Raw genomic sequence first — 13634 nt, 5'->3', positions numbered from 1 at the left:
CCGATGACGGGGAAGGCGCACCGCACCCAACTCTACAGCCTCTTCGACTCCCCCCTCGAGCTCTTAACCCCTAAACGGAAGTTGCACGAAACTCCGAAACAGCGCAGTGGGAATGACGCGAAGCTCTTGGCGTAGAAGGTCCCAAGGGAGGAGACAGAGAGAGAAAAAAAAGAAAACGCACGGAAAGCTGAAGGCAGGGTGGCCTCCTATACGGTACAGAGAGGGAGGGCCCTTGGCTTAGTAGGAAGGCTCGGGATGCGTAGTGTCGTTGCACAGAGAGTTTGACGCTTAGATTTAGCGGCAAACGGGTGTGGATCTGGTAGGCAGCAGCTAGCTTTCTAAGTAGCAGCAAACTTTCCGTGAAACTGGAGGCTAAGGCGGTAGGCAGGGGGCCCCCCTTCTTTAGGCGAGGCCCTCTTCCGCTCAGGGGACTGCTGCACCCCCCTGTTGCGCGGAGCGTCCATCGGGGCTGTACATACACATCGATGCTAGGAGCAGCACCGCCTCCTGTCGAAGCTCTCTAATAAAGACTTCTCGAGTTGTGCAGGCCAGAATTCGGCATTTCTTTGTCTAAAAAGGGGCTAGGAGTGCGTGTGACCTCCTCCGCTCCCGGAGAGAACATCAACCTGGCGGCTACACCCCGAGCACGCCTAGATGGGCTTGCAGTGTCTGTCCCAATGGTTGCATGCGGTACGATGGCCTTTTCTAATGCATCCTGTGCCCTGAGGGGACTGCCTTTCTTCCGCGTGCTGCCCCTTCCCCGAGGAGTCTCCTTTCAGCGGAGTTTTCCTGTCCGCCATTTCGCAAGTGCAGCAACAACGGCGGCTCCCAAGGCAACGATACTGCTGGGAACCTCTACAGACATCACCTTCAACCTTGCGGTGGAGGCCTATCTGAAGGATGTGTGGACGCGGGGAGGGGCCCCCCCGGAAGGGGCAGTGAGCCCAACGAAAGAGAGGGGCGTCACTCCCGCTACAAAGCCTCCCGAAGAGATTCCACATCCACAGAACCTTGGGCCCCTGCTGTACTTGTGGAGGAACGAGAAGACCATTGTGATCGGAAGACACCAGAACGCCTGGAAAGAGGCAAACATTCAGCAGCTGCAAAAAGAAGGCGTCAAACTTGCCAGACGTTACAGCGGAGGCGGGGCCGTCTATCAGGTACAGTTTGATCTACGGAGGATCTAAAATTACTCGCTGATCTCCGGGGAGGCGCGCTAAGTAACCTTACGACCTGGCACTGTTTTTATGATGGCCTCCTGCGCACATAGACATACCTAACTACATCTGTACTTGTACATACATACATGTATACGTATATGTATATACATGTAGACACATATGTATATTCATAGGTATATATGGAGAAGGATGCCTGCTGGCCTTGAAAGCCTTGCGATGCAGCCTAACAGCTCTACTAGACAGACACCTGCATTTAGCAATATATATATGTATGTGTGTCAATGCGTTAAATCCTTTTGCGTGTGGGGGAATGCCTGTGCAAGGACCTCGGCAATACTTGTTTCACCGTGATATCCGGAGGATCTCGCAAAGACGAAACCAACGCTTTCCTGCTCTCCGCCCTCAAGGAAGCGTTTGGCATCGATGCTGAGCACAAGGGAAGGAACGATTTAGTTAGCAAAGACGGAAGAAAGGTATGTCCTTCTGACCATCCCTTCACCCACTCCACACAGCAGGCCACATGTGAAAGAGCGCCTCCACGGCATTAGGCGCTGCCAACGAGCCTCGCAATACGCGCATCAAATCCAACCTTCCCACGATTTCTGTGGACATGCAGTTTTCGGGGGCCGCCTTTGCAACGTCTGGAGGCGTTTGGTTGCACCATGGTCAGTGAGCCTGCTGTTGTAGTACGTTCTGATAGGCTTGCTCGCTCTTGCTCGCTGCGTCTACCGCTGCTGCTCCCGAGAGGTATCAACGAGTTTTCAGGCTGCGTTCCCGCGCGGGATGCACATGCGCAAACATGGTGCGCCTGGCGTGGAGCACTCCAACGTACCTCCTTTTAAAGCCCTTCAAGGCTTTGGTGTCACTCTTTGATGGCGCACAGGCACTTTAATGCGAGACGTCGATATGGAGGCCCTTGGGCGCTTGCTAACCCCGAACAAGGCCAAACTGCGCAGTAAGGGCATTGAAAGCGTCACTTCACGGGTTGTCAATCTCAGAGAGCTGAATCCAAGTATCACGCACGAAAATGTATGCCCTACAACCCCATTTCAAGAGGGACAGCGGGGGTAGGGGGTTATTGAGGAAGAGGGATACTGTATCCAAGATCTACAGGTGTCGCTATATATCCTTCAAGTCGGTACTCATAATGCGTGCTGCGCCTTTCCTGCCGAAGAAGACTGCTGACAAAGGGTCTTAGCAAGGGCGTGTGCGTGTGTGTGTGTGTGTGTGTGTGTGTGTGTGTGTGTCTGTGTGTCTGTGTGTGTGTCTGTGTGTGTGTGTGTCTGTGTGTCTGTGTGTGTCTGTGTGTCTATGTGTCAGTGTGTTTCTGCTTCGGCTTCTATGCGTGTGTTTGTGTCTGTGTTTCTGGTTGTGTTTCTGTTTTTGTGTTTGTATGTTGTTTGTGTGTGGTTTTTTTTCTGCTTGTGTTTCTAATTGAGCTTCTGTTTATGTGTGTGCGTTTCTCTTTATGTGTGGGTGCTTGTGTGTTTCTGTTCGTGGTACTGCTCGTGTTTGTGTTACTGTTTGTGTGTGTCTTGCTGTTTCTGTGTCTTGGTGTTTCTGTGTCTTGATGTTCCTGTGTCTTGCTGTTTCTGTGTTCGTGTGTGTGTCTGTGTGTGTGTCTGTGTGCGTGCGTGTGTGTGTGTGTGTGTCTTGCTGTTTCTGTGTGCGTGTCTGCATATGTGTGGTACGGGGGCCTGGAGGAGCTGGAAGGGGTGTTTTGTGATTGTGTCGAATTTCCGTTGCGTTCGATTCTGCAGCTGTGTGAGGCGCTGGCGGCTTCCTTTCTTCGCCATTTGGGGCTGCCCAAGAACTCAGTTGTTCCTCAGAAGGCGGAGGGGTTTATTGTTGGCGGAAAGCCGCTGGTGCTTAGTCCACTCTTTACGGGTCACCTTCATACGCTTACGGACTGGAACTGGATTTATGGGAAAAGCCCGGAGTTTACTTTAGATTTTCAGACGCGATTTGACTGGGGTTCAGTGGTGAGAGCTGCTCCTTTGCATCGTGTTGTAGGGGTGGCTTGGGGGCAGGGGCCGCCTTCGGCGTGCGGGTAGTGAGTGGAGTGGAGGTGCACACTTGGCTTGGCCTTCTCAAAGGCCGCAGTTAATCAACTGCAAGAGAAGCAATAAGTTGCTGTTGGGTGTCGATGTTTTCAGGAGGTAGGGCTGTGTGTGGAGGACGGCACGATCACGACCTGCGAGGTGTACAGTGACGCTCTATATCCCGATCTCATTCAGGCCTTTTCGGATGCACTCAGTGGTGGGTGGTCGCCAACGCTGGAAAGTCTAACGTCAGACTGGGGGGAGGGGAGGGGGCTGCTGGAGTGAACGCTCACAGTCCGATTTGCCGCGAAGATAGACAGCGTCTGTAACGCGCACCAACTCTTCCAGATGCCCTGTTGCCGATTATTTTCAGGCTCCACCTACACGGCAGCGGTGATGCACAGCAAACTAACAGCTCTACGCCGTACGCCAAATCTAACTTTCAAGGGTTCCTTTGGACTCGAAAACTCCCTGTTTCTGGTAGCCGATTTAAGCTCTTGTCAGGCCCTAAAACGCAGCCTTTCGGGTTAGGGGCTGGTGTTTTGCGTTTTTGCAGCCAAGTTCCCTGGACTCACTGACAAGATTGAAGAATTCGCGGAGTGGCTTGTTGAGGCATCTCAATCGTAGATAATACTGACGGCCGACGGCGCAAGGCCGCTATCCTGCGGATGCTCATTACCCACTTGTCAATGCAACGGCACATCTCTATGAGGATTCGCGATTTGAGCTGTATAGAATGACATGCGCAAGAGGGAGGGCGAGGATGCGGGAAACGGCCACGTGCATAGTGGTGTCCACACTCATGCATGCGCATTCACCAACATACATGCATGCCTGCTGTGTGTACTTACAGGTACATCTAGCTCTGCTTAAATCTTTTAGTACAAAGACACCTTGCTAGTACTTTGAGGTGTCGGCAGGGAGGAATGACGTTACGTGCGCCCCCCAGCATTGCTAAATTCCTGCGTCTGCATGCCTTGACACCCCCCACTCTACATAGCGCCGCACAGACAGATTCTTAGGAGCACCACCGTGTAGAAATGTGTGGCTGTTGCGTGCAATTGCTCAAGTCGTATTATCCATAAAGAGGCAGACGCTTGGCGATGTGAGAGAAGCAGTGTGTGTAGAGATGCCTGGACCTACCATTTTCCAAGTATACGTATGTATTGCCACATATTTTTGTTTGGAATGTCCATATACGGATGTAAATGTACCTCAAAAATATGGCAAAACACCGTCATATGTGCATCGGGGTGCTCGTGCTACCCCGTTTTTCCTGCGGGCTGCTGCTACACAAGTCTTCTCCCCGTTTCTCCGCAGTACCTAGCTGTCATGTTACCTTCACCCCACAATAAAATGGTTGATCCGGTATTTTCTGCGTCTTAGTCGCGTCTCTCCGTCCTTCGTTTTATCTGTTGTAGTATTACATAAAGCCCCTTTACTGTATTGAGGATGCACAGACCCTAATGGACCTCCGTAGGGGCAGCAGGCCACCGATACGGATCTTTTAATGTACGGGAGGAAACGGCTGTGCAGTTAAGGGCTATTTGTTGGTCGTTGCATACAAGCTGCAAGGATCGGAAAGCAAGTGGACTTGAAGTCATGCGTGATACCAGCGACAATACCACCAGCGACAGCACCAATGACTTTCAAGTATCTACTGGCGGGTCAGACTTGTTTTCAGGGAGTGTTTGCGTCAAAACCCGCACTCTACCAGCCCTCTAAAGGGCAGTGCTGAATACTCTCCTGCAGTTACGCTGTAACAACGCTACGGCGTGCAAATTTGTCGTGAATATGAAAACACTACGGACGCGCATGCCCATCTGTGTTGGGAGTCATGGAGCTGGATGTAGGTCCGCTTGCAAGCGACAGCCCATTTTGTGCTGAGATGCTGCCTTGCTGCGGTTTTCCAGGCGTCTAAGCGGCGTTCCAGTGGGGGGTATGTGAAGCACTGGAAGGAAAGAAAGGCAGAATCGAGCACAGAGGCTGGGGTTCCGGCAAGCCGCGGCCCCTTGGCCGCACCCTGTTGCTATCCCACTCACTCGGGAGTTTCAGATGCCTGATGCTGTTCGTATACAGGCAGCGTGCACTTGCCTGAGCTGCTAAACGCTTGAGCCGCCTTGGAAGCTTAGCAGCCAACGACCACACATCACCTACAGGTCAACAGTTCCCTACTGCTAGATCCCTAGCGAGAAAGAGGCCTGTGGCGCGCGAAACGCCTTCACAGCACACACATGTTTTGCAGGCTGAAATGTGTTGGAAGAGCCGGAGCCTCCGAGAAGGCCCCTATGGACACGAAGATACCGTTGGTGTGCGGGCGATCACGGGGTCGCTTGATGTTCAGGCTTACAGCCTTCAACCCAACAAGCTAGATCTGCGTTTCTACCTGATCTTGGACATGAAGAAGTGTCTAAAATCACTTTAGCAATGGCTGGCCAACTCCGCGTTAGCGAAGTGCGCGGTGGAAGGAGGCGCAAGGGGGGAGGGGGGGCCTTGGGGGCCCCCCGTTCGCGTAACACAGACACTGACGAGCAATGTCTGAGAAGCATTTGCGAAGTCACGCATAGAAAAACCTGTCTCTTTTGCTTTTTTTTCTCTGTAGCCTCATTATGGACGAATTTTTGCGGTGCGAGACGCAGAACCAGGGCATCGTGTGAAGTGCCGGCGTTTCTTGCAGCAGGGAGCCACTAGCAGCAGCATAGATTCTGAACACAATTAGACGCTGAGCGCGACTTTAATGAGCGCTCTGAACCAAACTAAAAGCTGCCACAATCCCGTCATTCAGGGTATCCCGTGCTTGGAGGTGAGCTGTCGGCACAAGGGCCCCCCCGTTCCCCTAGGCGTTCAATGGGTGTAGCAGCATCCATCAGCATGGCGCTCTGCCGCAGCAGCCACCCCGCAGACGTGGTGAGAGCCGATGAGCAGCAGCAACAGCAACAACAACACCAACAACACGAACAGCACCGACAACACGAACAGCCACAACAGCAGCAACAGCAAGAACAGCAGCAGCAGCAACAGCAACAGCAACAACAACAACACGAACAGCCACAACAGCAGCAACAGCCACAACAGCAGCAACAGCCACAACAGCAGCAACAGCAAGAACAGCAGCAACAACAGCACCTGTCTCAGGGATGCGATGAACTTTCACTGGAGTCACTCTCTGACGACGATCTTGGCATACAGGAGGCTGTGGGGAGCCTTCCAGGGACGCCTCTTAACAATGGGCAGAGCAGCAAGAGGGAAGCTACCCCATCGCTTCCACCGGCTGCACTGCTTCCAAAAAGGCGTCCTCGGAAAGGCAGTAGAACGGCAGCAAAATCGGCAGTAGTAGCAGACGACGACGAGAACAAGGCTGAAAAGGCAGCAGCAACAGCACCAGCAGCACGAGCTGCTGTTGCGGCTGCCAGACAGGCACAAGGTGACTGCAGTAACACCTTTGATGAAGATGTGCCTCTAGATGCTTTTTTCCTCCTCTCTCCAGCCGCTCGACCAAACGGAGTGAAACAGAAGCAGCAGCAGCGGAAGCATCGGAAAATAGCAGTAGCAGGTTCAGAAGCAGCAGCAACAGAAGCAGCAACAGTAGAAGCAGGCTCTTGTGAGGAAGCTGCTCCGCGCATCCTTCCCAGCACACGGGGAAGCAGGCAGCGTAAGCGGCTTCGGGGAGGATTGTCTTCTTCTGCCGAGACAAGCGAAGACACCACCAGTAAAGCAGCTCCTCCTTCCGACAGAATCACCAACAGTCAACCCCTCAGCAGCAGCTGCAGCAGTCTTCCGTCAGTGGAGGATGCCACTGCGTAAGCCTTCAAAGCAGCCTTCAGCTAAGATACTCGCCTTAAAGACCCCGTCGCCTCCTTTAAAAATCACAATTCGCTCTTTTGCCTTGGGGTGTGTGTGTGTGTGTGACAAGAACTCCGAAGCTCAGCGCGAAGAGGCGCTTGGAGATTAATAAAAAGAAGAGACAGCTTCGAAAAGAAGCCGAAACGCTTGCCAAACAGGTGCACCCCCTCACGACTGTGCTGCCGTCCCCAGTTACTCTTGTTGCTGTGTTGCTTGCAACGCGCACGTGGCGGAGGTGTAGCAAAGCCTCGCTCATGCGTGTGGCCTCTCTTGCGGATCGTTTAGCAAAAACACACAGGAGCAGGTACATATGCTCCGTTTCGTCCTCCGTCTCTGCTGCTGCGTTTGCTGCTAGGTCGAGGTTTTGAAGGCTGAGGAGCTCAAAGAGCGCGAAGAAGTCAAGCATCAGCAATGGAAGGCCGTGCTGTTGCAGCAGCTACAGCAGCAGGATGCAGCGGCAGCCGCTGCTGCCGAGATTCCAGCGGAAGACGAGTGGGGAGACTTTAACGAACTTTTATGAGCTTTGCAATGGGCCGCTGCTGCTTCTGAGTGTGTCTTTCTCCTTAGAATAATTGCAACTGCGCTGCTGCGGCTGTTGTTGTGCTGCTCCTGCAGGTGGCAGCCACTTGGCTGCACTCCAGGTCCACATATAAGGTGCGTCGCTGCCTTTCTATGCGAAATTTAGTCCTTCTTGCCACTTCTCTTGCCTCGCTTGTCCTCTCTCTGTTGCTCTCTCCGCGGCGGCTCGGAAGGCTTTCCCGCCCTGTAGCTTCCGTTCGGCACGAAGAAGCAAACTGCTGGTTTTTGTTGCTGATGCAGCGTTCGGCTTGGTGTGTTGCGGCGAGATGGCTCTGAAGTCAAGAAAAAGGAGTTTTCTCGCGTCAAAATGCCTCTTGTGAGCAGCGCCAGCGCCAGCTGAAGGACAGGAGCTGATACACGCACAGCGTGTCTTGCTGATGCTGGTGATGACGGCCTGCTGCCACCCTTAGCGTCGTCTTCGCCGTGCGCTTGTGGGTGTTGTTGCAGGAGGCGTCATTGGGGGAGCTCGCTGCTGCCTTGGCAGAGCAGCTAGCTCTCCCTGTTTGCTGCGTGCCGTTCGTACAATTCTCTGTCGATGGCGATCGTCATCCCCACTCCACCAAAATAGGTTAGTGTGGCTTCCTACACGTCGTACTTCTGAGGAGGTCACCTGCAGAGAGCAGCACCCCCCCTAGGCTGTGGCTGCTGTTTTCGCTCGCAAACGCTGTGCTTCTGCTGATGGCTCTGGTGCGATGACGGTTTTCTCCAGGGAGCTCAGCGCTAGACTTGGAGGAGGGCACGCAGATTGACGTGCTGCTGCCCTCCCCACAGAAGCATCTACCTCATCAACATGTGCGTTTCTTGAAGCTTGCGCCGTAGAATATTTTTCGCTCTTGATAGAGCTGTCGCCGCGTGCGGTGCCAATTTCCGTTGCGGAGTCTCTTGGATATTCATAATTCCTCTTTTGCGCTTCGAGCTTCTCCCGTTCTTGCCAATGCTGCAGGGTCCACAGCAACACCAGGAGACGGAGCCGCCGTGTTCCCCGTCTGAAAGGACGCAAGACACAGTTGCCCTGGATGATGGAACCTTTCTCATCCTCGACTAGCCAGCTAGTTAGCCAGTTAATCGGCACAGAGCCTCCTAAAGGCTGCCTTGTTAAACGGGACGAACGGACTCTACGTAGAGGCGACACACGTCTCCAGCTACATGTACGGGATATGCGCAGCTAGCCGCCTGACTGGGTAGCTGGTTGGGGTACAGTAAAGCCTCTACTGGTTTGTGTGGCCGAGAGCTACGGGCACGAGAACGATGCAGTCTGGCTAGCTACGGGCACGAGAACAATGCAGTCTGGCTAGCTACGGGACGGCTATCCTGCGCGCCGAAAGAGCCTTTGTGGTGGCCGCGAGGTACCTGTATAGCCCTCTACCTTAATTGCAATACCAGCGGCAATTTAAGGGCTTGGGGGAGGGCAGAGGGAAGTATGGCAGCTTTTGAACGGGGAAGACGTTGGCACGCTTTACGGAAGGAGCACGCATATATTTGCCAGGCCTTGTGAACCCCTTACGTTGCTTGATCTGGATGCCGGTGTTTACATAAAGAATGCAGAATGGCATCATGTGGTGACAACCAGGCTCAGCAGCAGCGCAGACGCGATTGACCCCGTTTCCTAGGGTTAGGCCTACAGCCTACAGTGCGAAGTTTAGTGTTTAATCGGCGTCTACAGAATCCAGGGGGCGCGGAGAACTCAGTGACACCTTTTTAAAGGTACCTCTGCTCTGCGCGGCTGCAAGGCTGCGCAGTAACAATTCCTGAATGCGCCTTTGACTGCGAAGACCAACGACGAACTCCCTAGGGATGAGGGCTTCGCGAGCAGGGGTACACACCGCAGTTTCTATGCCGTTATTACTGCTATCGCGCATGAGAAAAAGCACAATGGCCGTTTCGCAGCGCACGGCGCGGGGATTCGGGCTGTCTGCTGGTGATACACGGCGCAGCCGACGCTGGCGGTTCTGCTACTCGCTCTCCCACTGCGTCGAGTCCTGTGAAAATTGCTCAGTACCGCCCCGCCAGAAAAAAAAATCGTAATTTTCTATATTCAGCATTTTTTTGTGGAAGCGAGTCCTTTAAATCCGCATTATGTAAGGAGGTGGGGGGTGGGTTTCCGGTCTGGGGGCCCTCTCCTCTCCCATAGACCCCCCTCCTGGTGTTGTTGCTTTTGTACATGTCTTTCGGCGCGCCAGCTGGACGGAAACAGTAAATCCTATCGGAGGGTTGGCAGCTCTCTGCAGCTGCACAGCGCGCGGAGAACCACCCCCTGGCCTCAATCGGCAGAGTTGGCATCCGCAAGGGCCTTTGCGGGGAGTTCAAGGTGCAAATCAAGCCTTCGCTGCTCACGCCTTCAATGGTACTGCGCAGGCGGAATGTAGGGGATGGGGGATCTCCTAGAGGCCCTCCTGAGGAAGGCCTCGATCCACCGACGCGCCAGGGCACTGCCGATGCGGTGTTTGAACCCCCTGAGGTTGACGAGGCTGTGATCGACAGGCGAAGAAGTGCCTCCAGGCTCATCATCGTTTCCTGTTACACTGCGACGCTGTCTCTGCTCTTCTTGGCCTGCGCGATCGGTGGTCAGTACGGGGGAGGGAGGGGGGTTTGCCCAATTCGCCCGAGGCGACGATAAAGGGGTCCAGGCATCAAGCTCTGAATCTTCGGCGCAGTGATTCCCCTCGCATTTCCTCTGTCAGGCTGCTTCCTTGGAATATATATTTCAACGCCCCAGCTGAAGCCCATCGACGCAGACGTCGACGCCACAAGTAAAAAGCCCTACGCACGCGCTTTACCGCAGTAGCCAGCCAGCGCCTTTATCCCGGCTGTCCCCTCCAGCGATGTGCTGCTCACACGCTGCATGGCTCGCGCTGCCTCTTTGCAGCATCCTCGCTGCTGGATATGAGACACGGATCGCAGCCTTGCTTGCACCTTTTTCTGCCTACGCAGACGCGGGAAAATCTCTCCCTCAGGAGTGGTGTGCTTGCGATGTGCCTGCGTACAGCTACGCCCAGTACATTGTTCGTCAAGACCGACACGTCTTCGCTGCAGCTCGGAGGACAGCTCTTCTTCCCCTTTTATCTGCGCAATTCTTCTTCCTTCACTCTGTCCTTCAGAGTGGCCGCCTTTGACGTGTACTATTATCCCATAGGGTCCTCTCGGCAGTGTTTGTTGTATCACGGAGGTGCGCGAGAACTTCTGTGTCTGAAAGACGGCACGCAGGCTGCTTCCCCCAAAGCCCGCATAAGGCCATAGGCACGGAGGACGGATGTTGTAGACAGCGTTTTCGTTCCGGACGCGTTGGTCATCGCAAGGCAGTATGGCGTGTGAGCTCGGCTTTTGCTGTGTGCAGGCACACTGCTGGACCCTTCGAACTCCGTATTTCGCTACAGACAAAAGTTCGGCACGCCTACAAATAATCCCTGGATCTACTTCGCGGAACCAGACACCGAGGTCGGTCTTTGTTGGCTCTAAAAGGCGAGATCTTGGCTGTGCAGCGACTGGGGAATGGAAGGTTTTGGGGGGAATGAGGGGGGGAGGGGGAGCTACGCTATTCTTTTGTTGCCCTGCCCGGCTCTCAGCTAGGAAGGGGGGGAAGTTTCTTGTGTTTCCGTGACTCCCCGATTTGGTGAACTACGCATTGTGGTTGCTCTGCGCAGCTCGAAGTATGCGCCAGCGAAGGCCGTGACGGAACGAACGTGCAGTTTGAGCTGCCATGGCGCGTGGGCTTGAGTATCCCCCGTTCGGAGACTGCCCTGCTGCAGCAAGCTAAGCCGCTGATCGATGACTGCCTTGCCTACAAGTCCGTACTGCTAGGGGTAGAGATAACGGAGGCCTATACTGGATCCTTCCTAGGGGAAGAAAAAATGAGTGGTCCAATCCACGTCATTCAGGCAGTGGGGTGTACGGTCAGTGACGACGCCAAGCAAGTGACGAGCACCCATAACCGTACCTACCAACAAACGATACTCGAGGGCCTCTCAAACGAGCCTACACTGTTTCCCTCTTCTTCTGTTACTCCACCGGATGTCACGTGACAAAGAGACGTTGACTCTGACATTCTTCCCTTTGTGCTGAGTAACACCGAGACCCCTGAAGAACACCTGTTACGCTTGGGGGAGGCCACGAGGCTACGCAAAATCCTGAAGCCGTAGCTCCGGCATGAAATATATGGCGCGTTTTTTTCCCAAGGGGCCCTGTCTGCATACAATGTCTCGTCCCTCAGCATGGCTGGGGTTTTGTATGCACCAAGCCACGACGAGTCCCCGTGCAACGGCACGAATGTGCATGATGGTGTCGCCAGAGTCATGCCCAAGAGGAGATTAGGCCTCGTCCCTGTCCCTTCCCTGCCCTCCATTCTGGTTACCTTAATAGCCTCTCGGAAGGCCTACTGCCAATCTTCGCTTACGACTACTGCGCCGGTAGAAATTCCGACTCAACGCCAAAGTGACCACTCTGTATCCTTAAATGCGCATTTATTCGTATTTTCGCGTTTCACCTGGGATGCGTTTCGTAGACACACGAAGAAACACATGCCCGCGCCCTCCCCGAGCAGGGGGGGGCTGGCGGGTGGACGGAAAGTAGAGCGAGGAGAGGAGGAAGGAGCGCCAGAAGTTGGAAACATTATTACTTAGCATTAGCAATGTTATTTTATTTGCACTATAAAGGGAACCGTGTGGAGGTGTCCTCGCACGCAAACGCCGTGACGCACACGTGCCCCAGTACCGCGAGCAGATACACCCCCCTGTTCCCCCTCCTCTGCCAAGCCCCTTGCAATGAAACAGCAAAAATATTTAGCCAGCACGTGCACAGATTCGCACTAATTGGAAAATAAAAGGTCAAGTAGACGCAAGGGCTTAAAAAGGGGCTGTTCCGGGAATTGAACCCGGGACCTCTCGCACCCTAAGCGAGAATCATACCACTAGACTAAACAGCCTGGCGCATCCCTGCTGTCCAATTAGCAACGATAAAATGCTCCACGCTGTCACTTCGACGCTTGGTGCCACGAGTTCTTCGTGGGGTTGATTTTGCCGCTGCCTCCTTCATTATTTCCCCCTTCGCCGGTTGCCGTTTCATCCTTTCTGGCGCGCTCTTTGTGCCGCCCCACTCGTACACTCCAACCGCATCTAGAGCCTTGTCAAATTGTTGTCGCACTGTTGCTGCATTAGAGTCTCCAACTAAAATTGAAGCCTCGGCCCAAACAACCCCTGTAAACTCTATCCTGCATTGCCTCTTCTTCCCCATGGCTCTACCCATAGTCCTGCCGAAAAGTGAGCGACCAACCTGCAAACGCAGCGCTACCAATAAAGCTGCCACAAGTTTACTTGTCCATGCAGCGTTTTGGTGCTCTTGACGCTGCTGATTGTTTCCACAAAAAAGGCGACGGTCTCTGCACTATGGCACAGCCTGGACGATAGCCTGCAAGTCCAGGATGCGCTGCACCAATTGATGCGGCTGACGGTACAAATCGAGGTTCAGCATCACTGGGGGCCCCTCCCTGTCTGCAACGAGCATAGAAGGAACAACACTTCGCAGCGCATGGAGTTAGGAGCAGTCGCACAAGCTACTGCCGCAGGCAGCACCAGATTTAGCACCAGCTGGGTCCCCCAAGTTGGCTACAGAGCATGGGAAGTGTCTGATCCTTCGCAGCAGCACTCCAATGCCCTCAAAAGCCTTACCGAGGGTCATGCTAAGCGCGTTAGTTGGCGCCCCCTCGAACACAACGAATTCCACCGACGGATTCGCCAGTCGAAGGCCAGGCAGGAAACCCTTGGAAAACTCACTGCACAGAAAAACGCATGTGGTGACTGCAATCTGGGAAGCCTTAAACCTCGTTCCGCAACACCGAAATCACTGGGGTCTCTTCCCGTGGCAAAGTCTGAACCCTAATTTCTCACCGACCTGTACAATTTGTGGCTGGCTGCCTCTCCCTTCAGGTGTATTGCCAGTGTTTTTACGGCCGGGAGTGCCCATCCCCCGCAGGCCATAAGCCGTTCCACCCGTCGAG

General features: G+C 54.1%; 3 protein-coding genes and 1 non-coding gene across 4 annotated transcripts; 3 read left to right on the top strand and 1 right to left on the bottom strand.

The window, feature by feature from the left end:
• The first annotated feature begins 112 nt into the window (after nt 1–112).
• On the top strand, nt 113–3850 carry LOC34624578 (lipoate-protein ligase A). The gene is made up of 10 exons (XM_026337707.1): nt 113–213; nt 586–690; nt 809–1160; nt 1505–1654; nt 1798–1846; nt 2065–2210; nt 2942–3223; nt 3341–3440; nt 3597–3647; nt 3780–3850. The coding sequence occupies exons 1-10, from the start codon at nt 113–115 to the stop codon at nt 3848–3850; spliced, it is 1407 nt and encodes a 468-aa protein (XP_026193492.1).
• Nucleotides 3851–5960: 2110 nt separating this feature from the next.
• Nucleotides 5961–7586, top strand: LOC113147375. Its single transcript, XM_026337706.1, has 4 exons — nt 5961–6026; nt 6383–6727; nt 7147–7224; nt 7422–7586. Exons 1-4 carry the CDS (start codon nt 5961–5963, stop codon nt 7584–7586), a joined length of 654 nt encoding a protein of 217 aa, XP_026193491.1.
• Nucleotides 7587–9986: 2400 nt separating this feature from the next.
• On the top strand, nt 9987–12261 carry LOC34621842. Its single transcript, XM_026337705.1, has 5 exons — nt 9987–10209; nt 10327–10395; nt 10980–11080; nt 11287–11552; nt 11853–12261. The coding sequence occupies exons 1-5, from the start codon at nt 9987–9989 to the stop codon at nt 12259–12261; spliced, it is 1068 nt and encodes a 355-aa protein (XP_026193490.1).
• A 230-nt stretch (nt 12262–12491) lies between these two features.
• Trnap-agg lies at nt 12492–12563 on the bottom strand. The gene has a single exon. It is a non-coding gene; the product is annotated as a tRNA-Pro (tRNA).
• Between the last annotated feature and the right edge of the window lie 1071 nt (nt 12564–13634).

This window comes from Cyclospora cayetanensis, unplaced genomic scaffold, assembly GCF_002999335.1.
Source record: "Cyclospora cayetanensis isolate NF1_C8 unplaced genomic scaffold, CcayRef3 CcayRef3_contig_2, whole genome shotgun sequence".
NCBI lineage: Eukaryota > Apicomplexa > Conoidasida > Eucoccidiorida > Eimeriidae > Cyclospora > Cyclospora cayetanensis.
Note: the sequence above shows the minus strand (reverse complement) of the source record. Positions and strands in the feature narration are given on the sequence as shown.

Coding starts and splice junctions, on each gene's coding strand:
- LOC34624578 (XM_026337707.1), top strand. CDS start 113: ATGACGCGAAGCTCTTGGCGTAGAAGGTCCCAAGGGAGGAGACAGAGA. Junction 691..808: donor TGTCCCAATGGTTGCATGCG/GTACGATGGCCT, acceptor CCATTTCGCAAG/TGCAGCAACAACGGCGGCTC. Junction 3,224..3,340: donor GGGGGCAGGGGCCGCCTTCG/GCGTGCGGGTAG, acceptor TGTTTTCAGGAG/GTAGGGCTGTGTGTGGAGGA.
- LOC34621842 (XM_026337705.1), top strand. CDS start 9,987: ATGGTACTGCGCAGGCGGAATGTAGGGGATGGGGGATCTCCTAGAGGC. Junction 10,210..10,326: donor CTTGGCCTGCGCGATCGGTG/GTCAGTACGGGG, acceptor TTCCTCTGTCAG/GCTGCTTCCTTGGAATATAT. Junction 10,396..10,979: donor CGCAGACGTCGACGCCACAA/GTAAAAAGCCCT, acceptor TGCTGTGTGCAG/GCACACTGCTGGACCCTTCG.
- LOC113147375 (XM_026337706.1), top strand. CDS start 5,961: ATGAGCGCTCTGAACCAAACTAAAAGCTGCCACAATCCCGTCATTCAG. Junction 6,027..6,382: donor AGGGTATCCCGTGCTTGGAG/GTGAGCTGTCGG, acceptor CTTTCACTGGAG/TCACTCTCTGACGACGATCT. Junction 6,728..7,146: donor CAGCCGCTCGACCAAACGGA/GTGAAACAGAAG, acceptor AGAACTCCGAAG/CTCAGCGCGAAGAGGCGCTT.